The sequence below is a fragment of the Salvelinus alpinus genome, chromosome 20 (genome assembly GCF_045679555.1).
Source record: "Salvelinus alpinus chromosome 20, SLU_Salpinus.1, whole genome shotgun sequence".
Lineage (NCBI taxonomy): Eukaryota > Metazoa > Chordata > Actinopteri > Salmoniformes > Salmonidae > Salvelinus > Salvelinus alpinus.
Genome location: NC_092105.1, coordinates 48,999,166 through 49,015,963, shown reverse-complemented (window position 1 = coordinate 49,015,963; position 16,798 = coordinate 48,999,166). Strand labels below are relative to the sequence as shown.

The 16,798-nt window shown below is 42.1% G+C and overlaps 1 protein-coding gene across 1 annotated transcript in view; it reads left to right on the top strand.

The window, feature by feature from the left end:
* Positions 1-16,798, top strand: part of dnah7 (dynein, axonemal, heavy chain 7) — a 200,263-nt gene that overhangs the window by 31,700 nt on the left and 151,765 nt on the right. The window contains exons 18-19 of the mRNA XM_071356079.1: positions 3,861-4,228; positions 10,537-10,723. Coding sequence (XP_071212180.1) covers positions 3,861-4,228; positions 10,537-10,723 — 555 coding nt within the window. The remainder of the gene's footprint in view (positions 1-3,860; positions 4,229-10,536; positions 10,724-16,798) is intronic.

The window sequence follows — 16,798 nt, the reverse complement described above, 5'->3', positions numbered from 1 at the left end:
TCGATGGCAGCATTCGCGCAAAACTCAAAGCACGAACCACCGCATTTAACCACGGCAAGGTGACTGGGAATATGGTTGAATACAAACAGTGCAGTTATGCTCTCCGTAAGGCAATCAAACAAGTACAGAGACAAAGTGGAGTTGCATATCAACGGCTCAGACACAAGACATATGTGGCAGGGAGTCCAGAAAATCACGGATTACAAAGGGAAAACCAGCTACCAGCTAAAACCAGGACACCGACGTCTTGCTCCCTGACAAGCTAAACACCTTCTTCGCCTGCTTTGAGGATAACACAGTGCCGTCGACGCGGGCTGCTCTCGAGGACTGTGGGCTCTCGTTCTCCGTGGCCAACCTGAGTACGGCATTTAAGCATGTGTTATCCCTTGCAAGTTTGCCGGCCCAGACAGCATCCTTAGCCGCGTCCTCAGAGCATGTGCAGACCAGCTGGCTGGAGTGTTTTACAGACATATTCAATCTCTCCCTATCCCAGTCTGTTGTGCCCACTTGCTTTAAGATGTCCACCATTGCTCCTTTACCCAAGAAAGCAAAGGTAACTGAACTAAATGGCGATCACCCCGTAACACCCACTTCTGACATCATGAATTGCTTTGAGAGGCTAGTTAAGAATCATATCACCTCAAACTTACCTAACACCTAGACCCACTTCAATTTGCATACCGTCTCAATAGATCCACGGACTAAGTAATTGCCATCGTACTCCCCTATCCCATCTGGACAAGAGGACTAACCCTGCACCTTAGAGGCTGCTGCCCTATGTACATAGACATGGAATCACTTTAATAATAGAACACTGGTCACTTTAATAAAGTGTACATAGTGTTTTACTCATTTCATATGTATATACAGGGTTCTAGTCAATGCCACCCTATTAAACTACTGCTGTATATATACTATTCTATCCTACGTATTCTACAGATATACTAAATATTCTATCCACATACCGTCCATAATGTCTATACATCCCATCACACGTACATCCAGTGCCTTCAGAAAGTATTTCAGACCCCTTGACTTTTTCCACATTTTCTTACATTACAGCCTTATTCTAAAATGGATTAAAAAAATTATCAGCAATCTACAAACAATAGCTCATAATGACAAAGCAAAAACTGTTTTTTAGACATTTCTGCAAATGTATTAAAAAAAAAAACTGATACCTTATTTACATTAGTATTCAGACCCTTTGCTATGAGACTCGAAATTGAGCTCAGGTGCATCCTGTTTGCATTGATCATCCTTGAGATGTTTCTACAACTCGGTTCGAGTCCACCTTTGGTAAATTCAATTGATTGGACATGATTTGGAAAGGCACACACCTGCCTATTTAAGGTCCCACAGTTACCAGTGCATGTAAGAGCAAAAACCAAGTCATGAGGTCGACGGAATTGTCTGTAGAGCGCCGAGACAGGATTGTGTCGAGCCACAGATCTGGGGAAGGGTACCAAAAAATGTCTGCAGCATTGAAGGTCCCGAAGAACACAGTGGCCTCCATCATTCTTAAATGGAAAAAGTTTGGAACCACCAAGACTCTTCCCAGTGCTGGCCGCCCGGCCAAACTGACCATCGGGGGAGAAGGGCCTTGTTCAGGGAGGTAACCAAGGACCCGATGGTCACTTTGACAGAGCTCTAGAGTTACTCTGAGGAGATGGGAGAACCTTCCAGAAGGACAACCGTATCCAAATTTGTCCAAATTTGAGAAAGTGAACGGATGATCTCTGCATGTGTAGTTCCCACTGTGAAGCATGGAGGAGATGTGACAGTTGTGGGGTTGCTTTGCTGGTGACACTGACAGTGATTTATTTAGATTTCAAGGCACACTTAACCAGCATCTATACCACAGCATTCTGCAGCGATACGCCATCCCATCTGGTTTGCGCTTAGTGGGACTATCATTTGTTTTTTCTGCAGGACAATGACCCAACACACCTCCAGGCTGTGTAATGGCTATTTGACCAAGAAAGAGAATTATGGAGTGCTGCATCAGATGACCTGGCCTCCACAATCACCCGATCTCAACCCAATTGAGATGGTTTGGGATGAGTTGAAAAAGCAGCCAACAAGTGCTCAGCATAACTCCTTCAAGACTGTAGGAAAAGCATTTCAGGTGAAGCTGGTTTGGAGAATTACAAGAGTGTGCAAAACTGTCATCAAGGCAAAGGGTGGCTACTTTGAAGAATCTAAAATCTAAAATATATTTTGATTTGTTTAACACTTTTTAGGTTACAACATGATTCCATATGTGCTATTTCATAGTTTTGATGTCTTCACTATTATTCTACAATGTAGAAACTAGTAAAAATGAAGAAAAAACCTTGAATGAGTAGGTTTCCAAACTTTTGACTGGGTCTGTATATTTTTATTTTATTTTATTTAATCTTTATTTAACTTGGAAGTCAGTTAAGAACAAATTGCCTGTCAAAGGGCAAAAGGCCTCCTGCGGGGACGGGGTCTGGGATTTAAAAAAATATATAAAGTAAAAATATAGGACAAAACACACATCATGATATATATATACTCCAGACTCCGACATTGCTCATCCTAATATTTATATATTTCTTAATTCCATTCTTTTACTTTTAGATTTGTGTATATTGTTGTGAAATGTTAGATATTACTGCACTGTTGGAGCTATGAACACAAGCATTTTGCTACATCCACAATAAAATCTGCTAAATATGTGTATGTGACCAATACATTTTGATGTTATATTAGTAATATTTTGTCTTGCACATTCCCCCTCTGAAGGGCACATATACACAATCCATGTCTCAATTGTCTCAAGTCTGAAAAATCCTTCTTTATCCTGTCTCCTCCCCTTCATCTACACTGATTTGAAGTGGATTTAACAAGTGACATCAATAAGAGATCATAGCCTTCACCTACATAATTGAAAGAACAGGTGTTCCTAATGTTTTGTACACTCAGGGTAAACAGTAGGCTATAGGTCTAGTTAAATCATATTAATATACATTTTATGTTCAATCAGTTGAATTATTTTTTGCTACTTGCTACTGTCTGTAATCTATCTCAATATATGTTATGATGTGTAGCCTAACATGTACACAATGATGTGCCAAATCTGTGATTTTGTGCATTTTTATTTGCAGCCGTAGGTGGTAATATCTCTCTAGGAGCTGATTTTGTTGTCAGTATTGTGAAATAATTATGATGTTAAGGTAAGATTTTAATGGAGAAAGCTGATCCGAGAGCAGCGCTCCCTTTCTTTCGATCCTATCAGTAACTACGCACTTAGCAACCGTTCGTTTTGCGTGCGTGGTGTTTTGGGAAACGCATGTTACGTCTTCGGGCCGTTGTAGGAAAGATGCATTGTTTAAACACTTGTAAGCCTAAGTTCCATCGGGAAACAGGGCCCTTTAACATCGCACCGACCATCATGATTTATGCACTGATTTGATTATTATTCTGTCTAATACTGACACTGGAATAATTGATTGTATTCATGTAGCAGCACTTTCCACTAGATCTCAAATAACTTTTACCTTGTATTGCAGCGGCCAACTCATGTCACCCACACTAATCTTTTACAGCTAGTTCTCAACAGTATAAGAATAGCATCATACATTTCCCAGTAATATGATGATACAGTACACGATACAACAGCCTGCTGCTGTTGCTGTGTAACCCTAGATGCTGTGTAATCCAAGGCTCATTGACCCCACACTTAGCCAAGACACTGCATACTGGATGCTTCCCAAATGGCAAACTATTCCCTATGTAGTGCACTACTACTGTAGCTATGGGCTCTGGTCATTTAGGATGTAGGCACAGTATATGATACAAGAGACTAACAATAAACCAAATCCCCTCCAACTAAGGTGCTGTGTAACCCGGGGCTACGTGACCGCCACTGGAACACCATGTCAGCGGTGGTGGGCTTCCCGCTGCGTCCAGCCGAGGAAGGTGCCTGCGTGGCCCGCTTCCTTCCACTGCACCTGGAGGCCCACCTGGCCAGCTTCGAGGGCGTCAGCGAGGCGGCCAGCAAGGAGCACTCGCTGGAAAAGGCCATGGAAAAGATGGCCCTGGAGTGGGGCGACATGGACTTTGCCCTGCTGCCCTACCGCGAGACTGGCACGTCCATCCTGTCGTCGGTGGACGAAGTGCAGATGCTGCTGGACGACCACATTGTCAAGACGCAGACCATGCGGGGCTCGCCCTTCATCAAGCCCTTCGAGGCTGAGATCAGGTGAGGAGGGGGGCGGTATAAAATTAGGTGAGCAGGTGAGGAGTTTAAATTACAGTTAAAAAATACTGTGAATTTTGTACAATATTCTCCAATTGAATCGTACACATATGGCAGTACACAGTACTTGTCTGGGTCATATTCATTTGGCACTAAATGGTAGAACATTTACTGAAACCGGAAGTTCCAATAAGAACTGCTTGTTTTTGTTTTCCGTATATATGTTTATTTTTTGGGGGGGATATGGTGTGCACACTGAATATTCTCCCAATTACCACCTTTATTGACAACAATGGAGAATTTAATAAATCCGATTTTTAATATGAATAAAGGCCCTTCATAAACCCTGTGTCTTCTAGGAACATTTCAACCCACTTAATCCCAACATTACTTCCAAGTTTCACCATCATTGTAAAGGCCTCGTTATTTTGATGCTTTGGCAAAGTCATTTCTGAAGATTATTATTTATATTGATGTTATTAGTGATGTATTTACGTTTGTCCCTCATTTTAAGGCCAACCCCGTTAAACAAACAATTTACCCCTTTAAAATAATGGACCATTCCACCAAGTTAAATTATTCACAGTAGGAGACATTGTTTGGGTCCTCTGAACAGCATGGTGGGAAAGGAAGTAAGTCATCTCTCTCTTTTTGGCCTATTAATAATTGTTTTATCATCTTTGTCTGAGGTGCTCGAGCTCAACACATCAAGCCTGTTCGCTCAATTCACTTTAGGAAAACTGGAATTTGATTTAACTTTCATTATGTGTGGAACATATGTATAATTACTAATTTCATGAACACCATGTAGTCCCATGCTCTTCACCATATGATAAGTAATGGCCGATTTTCACCTAAAACCTCAAGCCTGTAAATCGTCAACCTTGTTAGATGCCCAATGTTAACTTTATTAGTTTGATATTTTACGTGAGTTTATTTGTACAAGGGATACTTGATCAATGAGAACTTTTTGGATTTATCTCAAACATGCTTTTAAATAATAGTTAGGTAGTTAGCTACATAAGTGTCGGTAACAGAGTTGACAGACAGTGTGGTACAAGTGCAGATAAAATGCTCTTAGTTCATAGGATTTTAATCCCTGAGATGGGAAAAGTTTTTTTTTCCATAGGCTAAACATATCCTTCATGCAACTGAATGTTGAAAGAACAAATATTTGAATGCCCAAAATGCACCCATTTCGTGGAACAATCCAACTGTTTACAAGGTCCTAACATACGCCTTGACTTTTTCCACATTTTGTTATGTTACAGTCTGAATTTAAAATGTATTAAATTCAGATTTTGTGTCACTGGCCTACACACAATACCCCATAATGTCAACGTGGAATTATGTTTTTAGAAATAGAAAGGTTTACAAATGAATCAAAAATGAAAAGCTTAAATGTTATGGCAAGCCTAAATAAGTTCAGGAGTAAAGATGTGCTTAACAACTCACATAATGGACTCAATAATAATGTTTAACATAATGTTTGAATGATGTCATCATCTCTCTACCCCACACATACAATTATCTTTAAGGTCACTTAGTCGAGCAGTGCATTTCTAACACATATTCAACCACAAAGACCAGGGAGCTTTTCCAATGCCTTGCAAAGAAGGGCAGCTATTGGTAGATGGGTAAAAAAAGAAGCAGTCCTTTCCAACTCAGTTGCAGGAGAGGAAAGAAACCACTCATGTATTTCACAATGAGGCCAATGGTGACATTAAAACAGTTACAGAGTTTAATGGCTGTGATAGGAGAGAACTGAGGATGGATCAATAACATTGTAGTTACTCTAACCTAAGTGACAGAGTGAAAAGAAGGAAGCTTGTACAGAATACAAATATTTCAAAACATGCATCCTGTTTGCAAAAGGCACTAAAGTTAAACTGCATAAAGTGTGGTAAAGAAATTAACTTTATGTCCTGAATACAAAGTGTTATGTTTGGGGCAAATCCAACACATCACTGAGTACCACTCTTCATAATTTCCAGCATGGTAGTGGCTGCATCATGTTATGGGTATGCTTGTCATCGGCAAGGACCAGGGAGTTTTTTAGGATAAAAAGAAAAGGAAAAGAGCTAATCACAGGCAAAATCCTGGAGGAAAACCTGGTTCAGTCTGCTTTACAAAAGACACTGGGAGACAAATTCACCTTTCAGCAGGACAATAGCCTAAAACATAAGGCCAAATATACACTGGAGTTGCTTACCAAGATGACATTGAATGTTCCTGAGTGGCCTAGTTACAGTTTTGACTTAAATCAACTTGAAAATCTATGGCATGACTGGAAAATGACTGTGTTGCAATGATCAACAACCAACTTGACAGAGTTTGAATAATTTTAAAATTAATATTGTGCGAATATTGTACAATCCAGGTGTGCAAAGCTCTTAGAGACTTACCTAGAAAGACTCACAGCTGCAATCGCTCCCAAAGGTGATTCTAACATATATTGTCTCAGGGGTGTGAATACTTATGTAAAATTGATATTTCTATATTTCACTTTCAATAAATGTGTTAACATTCCGAAAAACATGTTTTCACTTTGTAATTATGGGGTGTTGGTGCATGATGCGACTCGATTGATGATTTGAAAAAAAGTTGCCTGAGAGGCATGAGCTCTTTGTTTCTTGCACAGGCTGCACTTACTTCATTAGTCTCTCATTCACAATTTGACAAGCACTTGCTAATGCCTCTAATATCCCGGCAGCATCCCCCTAGTGTCCGTAATGGCCCCTAAAAAAATCCATGCCTTTAGTGGCCGTTGTGCTCTTGGGCTGATTTTAATAATCAGAAATCCCTTTGCCCGGCTGCATGTTCCGAAGCACCTCTCACTCACATGGCTCTCTCAGATACCTCAATTCTTATTAGCCAATGCACGTCATTTGATTGGGTTCTTCTCACAGGCATCTATCTCAGCTCTGAAGTAGGCTACAAGTGAAGACAGACACATCGGTGTCTGTCTTTCCGAGGCGCATATTGAAGATGTTAGAAGAACTGTCTACATTTACTTTTCATCAGCCAAAAAGACGAGTAGGCCTAACGAACAGCAAAAGCACCAGCCAAGTCAATCTACCATCCCCCATAGTACAACAATTGAACTATTCTATTCTGTGCGATAAATAAATATTCCAAACATTGTCTGGGACAGTTGTGGGTTGCGATAGATCCCAAATGAACACAACCACTCTCATCAAAAAAACCTCAATCCCAACCTGGACAACCTGCTGGCTACCCGCGGACGTCCGGATCAGGACCTGTCAGTTCCATCCCCCAGCACCTCCGCTCCGACACCCATGGAGCTGGGAGGTGCTGCGCTTAGGGCGACCGGAGGATGGGCCATTCCCTGCACCATCTGTGGCCGCAGAGGGCACACTGCTTGTCGGGGGGTTCCTCAGGGATTCGAGGCAGCAGGCAGGGCACTATCGTGTCACCCCAGGCTCACCCAGAGCCCCCTGTTGCTCACATGTACAGTGGGGCAAAAAAGTATTTAGTCAGCCACCAATTGTGCAAGTTCTCCCACTTAAAAAGATGAGAGAGGCCTGTACTTTTCATCATAGGTACACTTCAACTATGACAGACAAAATTAGAAAAAAAAATCCAGAAAATCACATTGTAGGATGTTTAATGAATTTATTTGCAAATTATGGTGGAAAATAAGTATTGGGAAGCTGGGAATTTTATTGACCGTTCATTTGCCCATAGTTTAGGGATTCCCCTTGTTCCTTTGGATATGCCCTTCTCTGTGCACGCCCTAGATAGTCGACCATTGGGGTCAGGGCTGATTAGGGAGGCCACCGCCCCACTAGGCATGGTTACGCAGGAGGGTCACAAGGAGAGAATCAGTCTCTTCCTTATTGATTCTGCTGTGTTTCCTGTGGTGCTGGGCCTACCCTGGTTGGCCTGTCATGACCCCAATATTCCGTGGCAACAGAGGGCTCTCAAGGGGTGGTCACGAAAGTGCTCACAGAGGTGTGTAGGGGTTTCGATCGGTGCGACTACGGTGGAAAGTCCAGACCAGGTCTCCACCGTGCGCATCCCCTCAGAATATGCCGATTTGGCTCTTTCCTTCTGTAAGAAGAGGGCGACTTAATTACCACCCCATCGACGGGGGGATTGTGCGATAAATCTCCTGGTAGACGCAGCACTTCCCAGGAGTCACGTGTGTCCTCTGTCCCAGGATGAGACGGCGGCTATGGAAACACATGTCTCCGAATCCCTGGGGCAGGGATACATTCGGCCCTCCACTTCACTTGCCTTTTTTTGCTAAGAAGAAGGATGGAGGTCTGCGCCCGTGTATTGACTATCGGGGTATCAATCAGATCACTGTGAGGTATAGCTACCCGCTGCCTCTCATCGCCAGTGCGATCGAGTCAATGCACGGGGCGCGCTTCTTCACAAAATTGGATCTCAGGATACGCACAACCTGGTGCATATCCGGGAGAGGGACGAGTGGAAGACGGCATTTAGTACCACCTCAGGGCACTATGAGTACCTCGTCATGCCATACGGGTTGATGAATGCTCCATCAGTCTTCCAAGTCTTTGTTGACGAGATTTTCCGGGACCTGCACGGGCAGGGTGTGGTGTATATCGACGACATTCTGATATACTCTGCTACACGCGTCGAGCATGTGTCCCTGGTGCGCAGGGTGCTTAGTCGACTTTTGAAGCATGACCTGTACGTCAAGGCTGAGAAATGTTCTTCCAACAGTCCGTCTCCTTCCTAGGGTACCGCATTTCCACGTCAGGGGTGGAGATGGAAAGTGACCGCATTTCAGCCGTGCGTAATTGGCCGACTCCCACCACGGTAAAGGAAGTGCAGCGGTTCCTAGGGTTTGCCAACTACTACCGGAGGTTTATCTGGGGCTTTGGTCAGATAGCGGCTCCCATTACCATTACTGCTGAAGGGGGGACCGTTGCGACTGCAGTGGGCGGCTGAGGCTGACAGGGCTTTTGGTCACCTGAGAGCTTTGTTTACCTCGGCTCCCGTGCTGGCTCATCCGGATCCCTCTTTGGCGTTCATAGTGGAGGTGGACGTGTCCGAGGCTGGGCTAGGAGCCGTGCTCTCTCAGAGCTCGGGTACGCCACCGAAGCTCCGCCCCTGTGCCTTTTTGTCGAAGAAGGCACAGGTGGCAGAGAAATCATTTGGTATTGTCTCATTGCACAAATCAAGAGTCTTATTTTTCGTAGCGTGACATTTCACATACTGGTGGTACGTGCGTGGGACCTTGTGCAAAGTGCAGTTAAAATACCCAAAAATAAATGTGGGTACATCGGGGAAAATGGATTCCAGTGTTCTGTGACAGATAATAAATAATCTCTGATGCCTTTATTATATTAGCTTTTCGTTGAATGTACACGACGGTAACAAACAATTGGGTGAACTCACGGGGCAGATAGTAGGGTCGCAGTGACACAGAAAGCAGTTCAATGTCAGGGGTACAGAGTCTCTCTCTTACCAGGATCAATTTACACCACTGGTCCCTGACAAGCAGGCAGGCGCCCCCTCCGTGATGTTTCCCTGTGATGGTCAGATCACGGTCCGCTCTGACCAGTGTGAACCCGGCCGGCCCCACTTCCCTGTCCGGGACTCTGTCATCCAGCCAAGTCTCAGTAAACGCCATCAAACAGGCCTCCCGGTATTCATGTTGCTGCTGACAGCGTATCCGCTTTCCCCCTCAGTGACTGGGCGTTGATCAGCAAGGTGGTGTGTAAGGGAAGTTTGTTCTTACATTTTATAAGTCTGTCTGATTCCCCCGCGTGTTCCGCTTTTGCATTTGGGTTTGTAATCCACTCGCAGACAATAGGGGATTAGATGGGCCATTGGGATATCCATTGCATTTGTGTGTGAGTTGCATTGTAGTAGGATTTCTTTTCTGTATTGGATTCCGCTGTCAGCAGTGTTTTCATAACTTAATACGTTTGTAGCGGGTATGTACACGATCAACAAGATCAGTCTAACACCCCGCCACTATAAAGCAATCGTTGACAGATGGTTTACAAACAAAGTGTAAAAACAACAAAGAACACCACACCAAACGTCACACACACTGCTGGATGCAACAGCCGGGCCACCAGAGCCTTTACACACTGTATTTATGACACCTTCAAATGGACTAGATACATAAAGTACTTTAATTTCTAAATGGTAAAACAGATATGAAAATACCCTCAAATAAAAGGTAACATTCTGTACTTTCACCAAATATAAAACATTGGATCTCAGATCACAAACAATTTTTTGATACGGTGTGCCCTAATGAATATGCCCCTGATTTATTCATTAATTCATCCATCCATCCCCAGGGAGTGGGAAGGCAAGCTTCTGCTGCTGCAGGAGATCCTGGACGAGTGGCTAAAGGTGCAGTCCACCTGGCTCTACCTAGAGCCCATATTCAGCTCCCCAGACATCATGGCCCAAATGCCAGAGGAGGGACGCCGCTTCACTGCCGTCGACAAGACCTGGAGGGACACCATGAAGCAAGTCTCTCTGGTAAGTAGTAACAAACACACACTCATACATCAGTTATTAAGGGATTGAATTTATAGTGTTTTTCCAGTTGGCACATAATGTAAGGCGGGTAACTCACTTTCGACTACCGACATATGAATTCAGGGAGCTTGGTATCCTGATCTGTGCCTACGTGCGTGTGGGTTTACCTGTTTTGGACTTTTGACTGTCTAAAGAACTAGAGCATTGTGATGGCGGCCTCGGATACAGCGTGTTTGTATATCAATTTGCCCAGGCAAAAAATATGGATATTTCTGTGCATGTGCAGGATTTTACTTTTTAATTAGCTGAGTGCCGACTCCGCTGCCTACGTAGCTGCTGTGCTGAGTGGTCCACTGCCGCCCATCTGCCCAGGGTCCTTTACCGTCCAACTCGTCTTCCCATGTCCATTCCTCCTTCTCGCGCTGCTCCTGCTGCCGCTGCCTGTTACCACGCTGCTTGGTCCTTTTTCGGTGGGTGGTTCTGTAACGGCAGATTTCCTCCTCTTCGTCTGAAGAAGAGGTGTAGCAGGGATCAGACCAAAGCGCAGCGTGGTTAGTGTTTATCATGTTTTAATAATGACAAAAACGTGAACACTACAAACTACAAAACAATAAATGTAAAAAACCGAAACAGTCCTATCTGGTGCATAGACACAAAGACAGAAGACATGAAGACAGAAAACAACCACCCCCAAAACCCAACACAAAACAGGCTACCTAAATATGGCTCCCAATCAGAGACAATGACTAACACCTGCCTCTGATTGAGAACCATATCAGGCCAAACATAGAAACGGAAAACTAGACACACAACATAGAATGCCCACTCAGCTCACGTCCTGACCAACACTAAAACAAAGAAAACACAAAAGAATTATGGTGAGAACGTGACATTTCCTCTAGGATTTTGCCTGTGCTTAGCTCTATTCCTTTTCTTTTTATCCCAAAAAACTGCCTAGTACTTGCCGATGACAAGCATGCCCATAACATGATGCAGCCACCACCATGCTTGAAAATAGTGTGACTCTGTGATGTGTTGTGTTGGATTTGTATTCAAGACATGAAGTTAATTTATTTGCCACATTTTAAACTTTTTTAAACTTTTTTGCCTTAATGCAAACAGGATGCATGTTTTCAAAGATTTTTTTTCTGTATAGGCTTCCTTTTTTTCACTCATTTAACTTAGTATTGTGGAGTAACTACAGTGTAGTTCATCCATCATCAGTTTTCTCCACAGCCATTTAACTCTAACTGGTTTAAAATCACCATTGGCCTCCTTCCTCTCCATCAACTGAGTTAGAAGGACGCCTGTATCTTTATAGTGACTGGGTGTATTGATACACCATCCAAAGTGTAAGTAATTAATAGCTCATAAGGATATTCAGTTTTGCTTTTTTTAATGTTTAGCCATCTACCAATAGGTGCCCTTCTTTGCTAGTCATTGGAAAACCTCCCTGGTCTTTGAATCTGTGCTTGAAATTCACTGCTCGACTCAGGGACCTTACAGATAATTGTATGTGTGTGGGAAAGAGATGGCGTAGTCATTCAAAAATCATGTTAAAAACCATTATTACAGAGAGTCCATGCAAATAGGGCTGTTGCGCTGACCATATTACCTCCACACCGGCAATCAACGTTCATGAAGGCAGTCAAATTCCACGTGACCGTTTAGTCATGGTAATTAGGCTTCTCCAAGCTCTGATGCTGATGATAGTCATTAGTAGCCTACCAAACTTGCTCCTGGTATAGGCTATGCAATTGCTCAAGAAAACAGAGTGATGGCCTCTACTAAAAAGTGGAGAATCAGCTTTCTATTGGCTAGACCTACTATATTTATTTTCAAATTTCCTAATATTAAGCACATTGCTTATATTTACAACAGGAGTATAGCCTACCTGGCTGGCATGAAAATAAACCATGGGGAAATTGTCCTTCATTCACTATTTAAGTGCATAGATTACATGTATTTTTTCCTGCTGACCCTGTTTTGCTACAGGTGCCTGATAATGGTCCATTCTAAATCAAAACACATTTCACACATATTATTTAGTATATGTAAAGAGAATATTAAATCAAGAATAGTCTGATGGGTGACAATATTAGCCTATCACTTGTGAATTATATATTATCACTTGTGAATGATGCCTAGCATAAGAAACAATGCTTTTTTTTGCTACTTTTTCAAATAATAGTCCCACACCTCATGTAGCCTAGCCCATAGACATATATGTTTTAATAAGGTTTGTATTACAACTAAAGTGACCAAATAACTTCTTAAAATTAAGCAAATTAATACGCTTTACAAGGGGTGTAGAGCCTAACTGGCATACATAAGCAGCGTGTGAGTTTCAAGTTTGGGGAAGATAATTTTCACCATAAAAATGTACCTTTATAATAAAAGCTACATGCATAATTGCAGTTCCGGTCACTTTTGATAATGGGGTTTTCTTCTATTGGAACATTCACACTTATAGCTTACTACCATGTGCTCTTATAATGTGAATAAATATCTTAAGCTAAACATTCTGATCTGTTCCGTCAGCCACATTGCGTATATATATATTTTTTAATGCTAGTGGTTTTATTATTTTGGGATCTATCACATCCCACAACTGTCCCAGACTATGTTTTGAATAAGTATTTCTCTCACAGAAAATAATAGGTCAACTTTGTACCATGGGGGATAGTAGATTGACATAGGCTAATGCTTTTGTTGTTCGTTAGGCCTACTCATCTTGTTGGCTGACGAAAAGTAAAGGTGGACAGTTCTTCCAATATCTTCAATATGCACCTCGGAATTGGATAAGGATGTGGGGAGTTGCTTCTCCGATGTGTCTGTCTTCATTTGTAGCCTGTGAGATAGACCTGATCACTTGATGGAGTGCGCAGCACTCAGGGAGAAGGGCACAACAGCCACTCGCCCACACAAAGGGGATGCCGCCGTGAAATTCTAGGCATTATCAAGTGCTTGTCAAATTGTAAATGAGTGACTGATGTAGTGTGTACAGCCTGCGCAAAAAACAAAGCAGAGCTCATGCCTTTCAAGCGACTTTTTTGAAATCATCATTAGAGTTGCATCATGCAGCCTTACAATGTATTAACAATCAAAACGTATAGCCCAATGTAGAACAACTGAAGTTACATTAAAAACTCTAAATTAAGCGTACCTTTTTCTTTGTTAACCGCCCAACACAGAATAGCCGCATGTGCACACTCCCTCAAATCGTTTAGAGAAAATATCCCTTCTATTTTATTCAGCTTTGTTCAATTGTATTCTTCATACTACAAAATAATGCCACGGAATTATAAGCCAATCTTGTCTGCTAAATGAACTAGTGTAGCACACAGCCATTTGGCATAGCCAGATCAGGGCCTAACATAAGGACAACTCAGAGTATGCTATTTTGTTCTTCTGAAATAGACTACATTTTCTTCATTTCAAAGTCTTTAGACTTGTCTAAAATAAATAAGGGATTTATTGTGAAGGTGTAGGCTATATTACATTTATTAGACTTTTTCAAATGTAGATGTTCCAAAGGTCAGCATCATTGGCTTGTAGGCTATGTGTGGAAGCCAGGAGATGCTAAATGTGTTTATGTTAATTAACAGTCAATTAATGTGAGATCGACAGTTATTTGCTTGACAATCACCAGCTGACGAATTTTTGTGGCATTCTCTCAACCAGCTTCACCTGGAATGCTTTTTCAACTATCTTGAAGGAGTTCCCACAAATGCTGAGCACTTGTTGGCTGCTTTTCCTTCACTCTGCAGTCCAACTCATCCCAAACGATCTCAAATGGGTTGATGTCGGGTGATTGTGGAGGCCAGGTCATCTGATGCAGCACTCTATCACGCTCCTTCTTGGTCAAATAGCCCTTATACAGCCTGGAGGTGTGTTGGGTCATTGTCATGTTGAAAAACAAATGATGGTCCCACTAAGCGCAAACCAGATGGATGGCGTATCGCTGTAGAAGGATGTGGGTAGCCATGCTGGTTAAGTATGCCTTGAATTCTAAATAAATCACAGACAGTGTCACCATTAAAGCACCCCCACACCACCTCCCCATGCTTCACGGTGGTAACTACACATGTGGAGATCATCCTTTTACCTACTCTGCGTCTCACAAAGACACAGCGGTTGGAACTAAAAATCTCAAATTTGGACTCATTAGACCAAACAACAGATGTCCATTGCTCGTGTTTCTTGGTCATGTTTCAAGTCTCTTCTTCTTATTGGTGTCCTTTAGTAGTGGTTATTTTGCAGCAATTTGACCACAAAGGCCTGATTCATGCAGTCTCCTCTGAACAGTTGATGTTGAGAAATGTCTGTTACTTAAACTCTTCAAAGCATTTATTTGGGCTGCAATTTCTGAGGCTGGTAACTCTAATGAACTTATCCTCTGCAGCAGAAGTAACTCTGGGTCTTCCTTTCCTGTGGCGGTCTTCATGAGAGCCAGTTTCGTAGCGCTTGCTGGTTTTTGCGACTGCACTTTAAGAAACTTTTAAAGTGTTTTAAAGTAATGATGTACTGTCATTTCTCTTTGCTTTTTTGAGCTGTTCTTGCCATAATTTGGACTTGGTATTTTACCAAATAGGGTTATCTTCTGTATACCAAAACACAACTGATTGGCTCAAATGCATTAAGATGGAAAGAAATTCCACAAATTAACATTTAACAAGGCACACCTGTTAATTGAAATGTATTCCAGGTGACTACCTCATGAAGCTGGTTGAGAGAATACCAATAGTGTGCAAAGCTGTCATCAAGGCAAAGGGTGGCTACTTTGAAGAATCTCAAATATTAAATATATTTTGATTTGTTTAACACTCTTTTGGTTACTATATGATTCCATATGTGTTATTTCATAGTTTTGATGTCTTCACTATTATTCTACAAAGTAGAAAATAGTAAAAAATAAAGAAGAACCCTGGAATGTGTCGGTGTGTCCAAACATTTGACTGGTACTGTATATGTAGGTAGGGGTATAATGACTATGCATAGATAATAAACAGCGAGTGGCAGCAGCGTAAAAGAAAGGGGGTGGGGGGTGGGGGTTGTCAATGCAAATTATCCAGGTAGCCATTTGATTAGCTGTTCAGCAGCTAATCAAATGATTATTTGTAACCCTAACCCTAATTGTAAACCTAACCCCTAAGCTTTATCCTCATGTGGACATGGTAAATGCCCATACGAGGGATAATTTTCCTTATTTTACTATCCATGCAGACTTTTGGTCCCCACATGGATAGAAGAACCATCCCATGCAAAACACGCACACACACACACACACACACACACACACACACACACACACACACACACACACACACACACACACACACACACACACACACACACACACACACACACACACACACACACACACACACACACACACACACACACACACACAGTCACACACAAACACGTACACCAGTAGCCCTATCCTAGAGACTCTCGAAAGGGTAATTGGTGTCCCCAGCAGACCCGAAATGAGACACATCAATATCAGCCCAGTGTCCTCCAGAAACTCGGCTGACTGCACCATCAAATAGAAATTATGGATTTTGTCTGGAAAGAGCGGGCCAGGTGGAGTCTCAAAGAAAATGAGGTTGCAAAGGGACAGAGGGCCTATAGTCTGTCTTAATGTATTTTTGTGGGATGTGTGGGTCCATGCGGTGTGATGTTATGTGTAGGCCTACTAGCAACCTTCTTCAAAATTGATAAAAGATCAAAAATACAGTTCTGACAATTGTAGCCTAACAGCTGCATAATGGAGTAAGATACTCAACACTTAATGTAAAAAAAAATCCACCAAATATTGACTGAATTAGGCTGTAGCACATAAACAAACAAAAAACTGACACAAAATTCAATTTGGTAGGAATGTATGTATTTATTGAATTCTGTTCAATATTCATATACTTTTCTTCTTTGAAACAACACATGCCAACATTTTAAAACCATGGCCTATTTTTGTGTTTTGTTGCTTGGATAAATGTTTTAGAATAAAAACGTTTGGCTCATTTGCATATAGACAGGGCATACTTTTTGTTGTTTTTGCATGGTATTTAC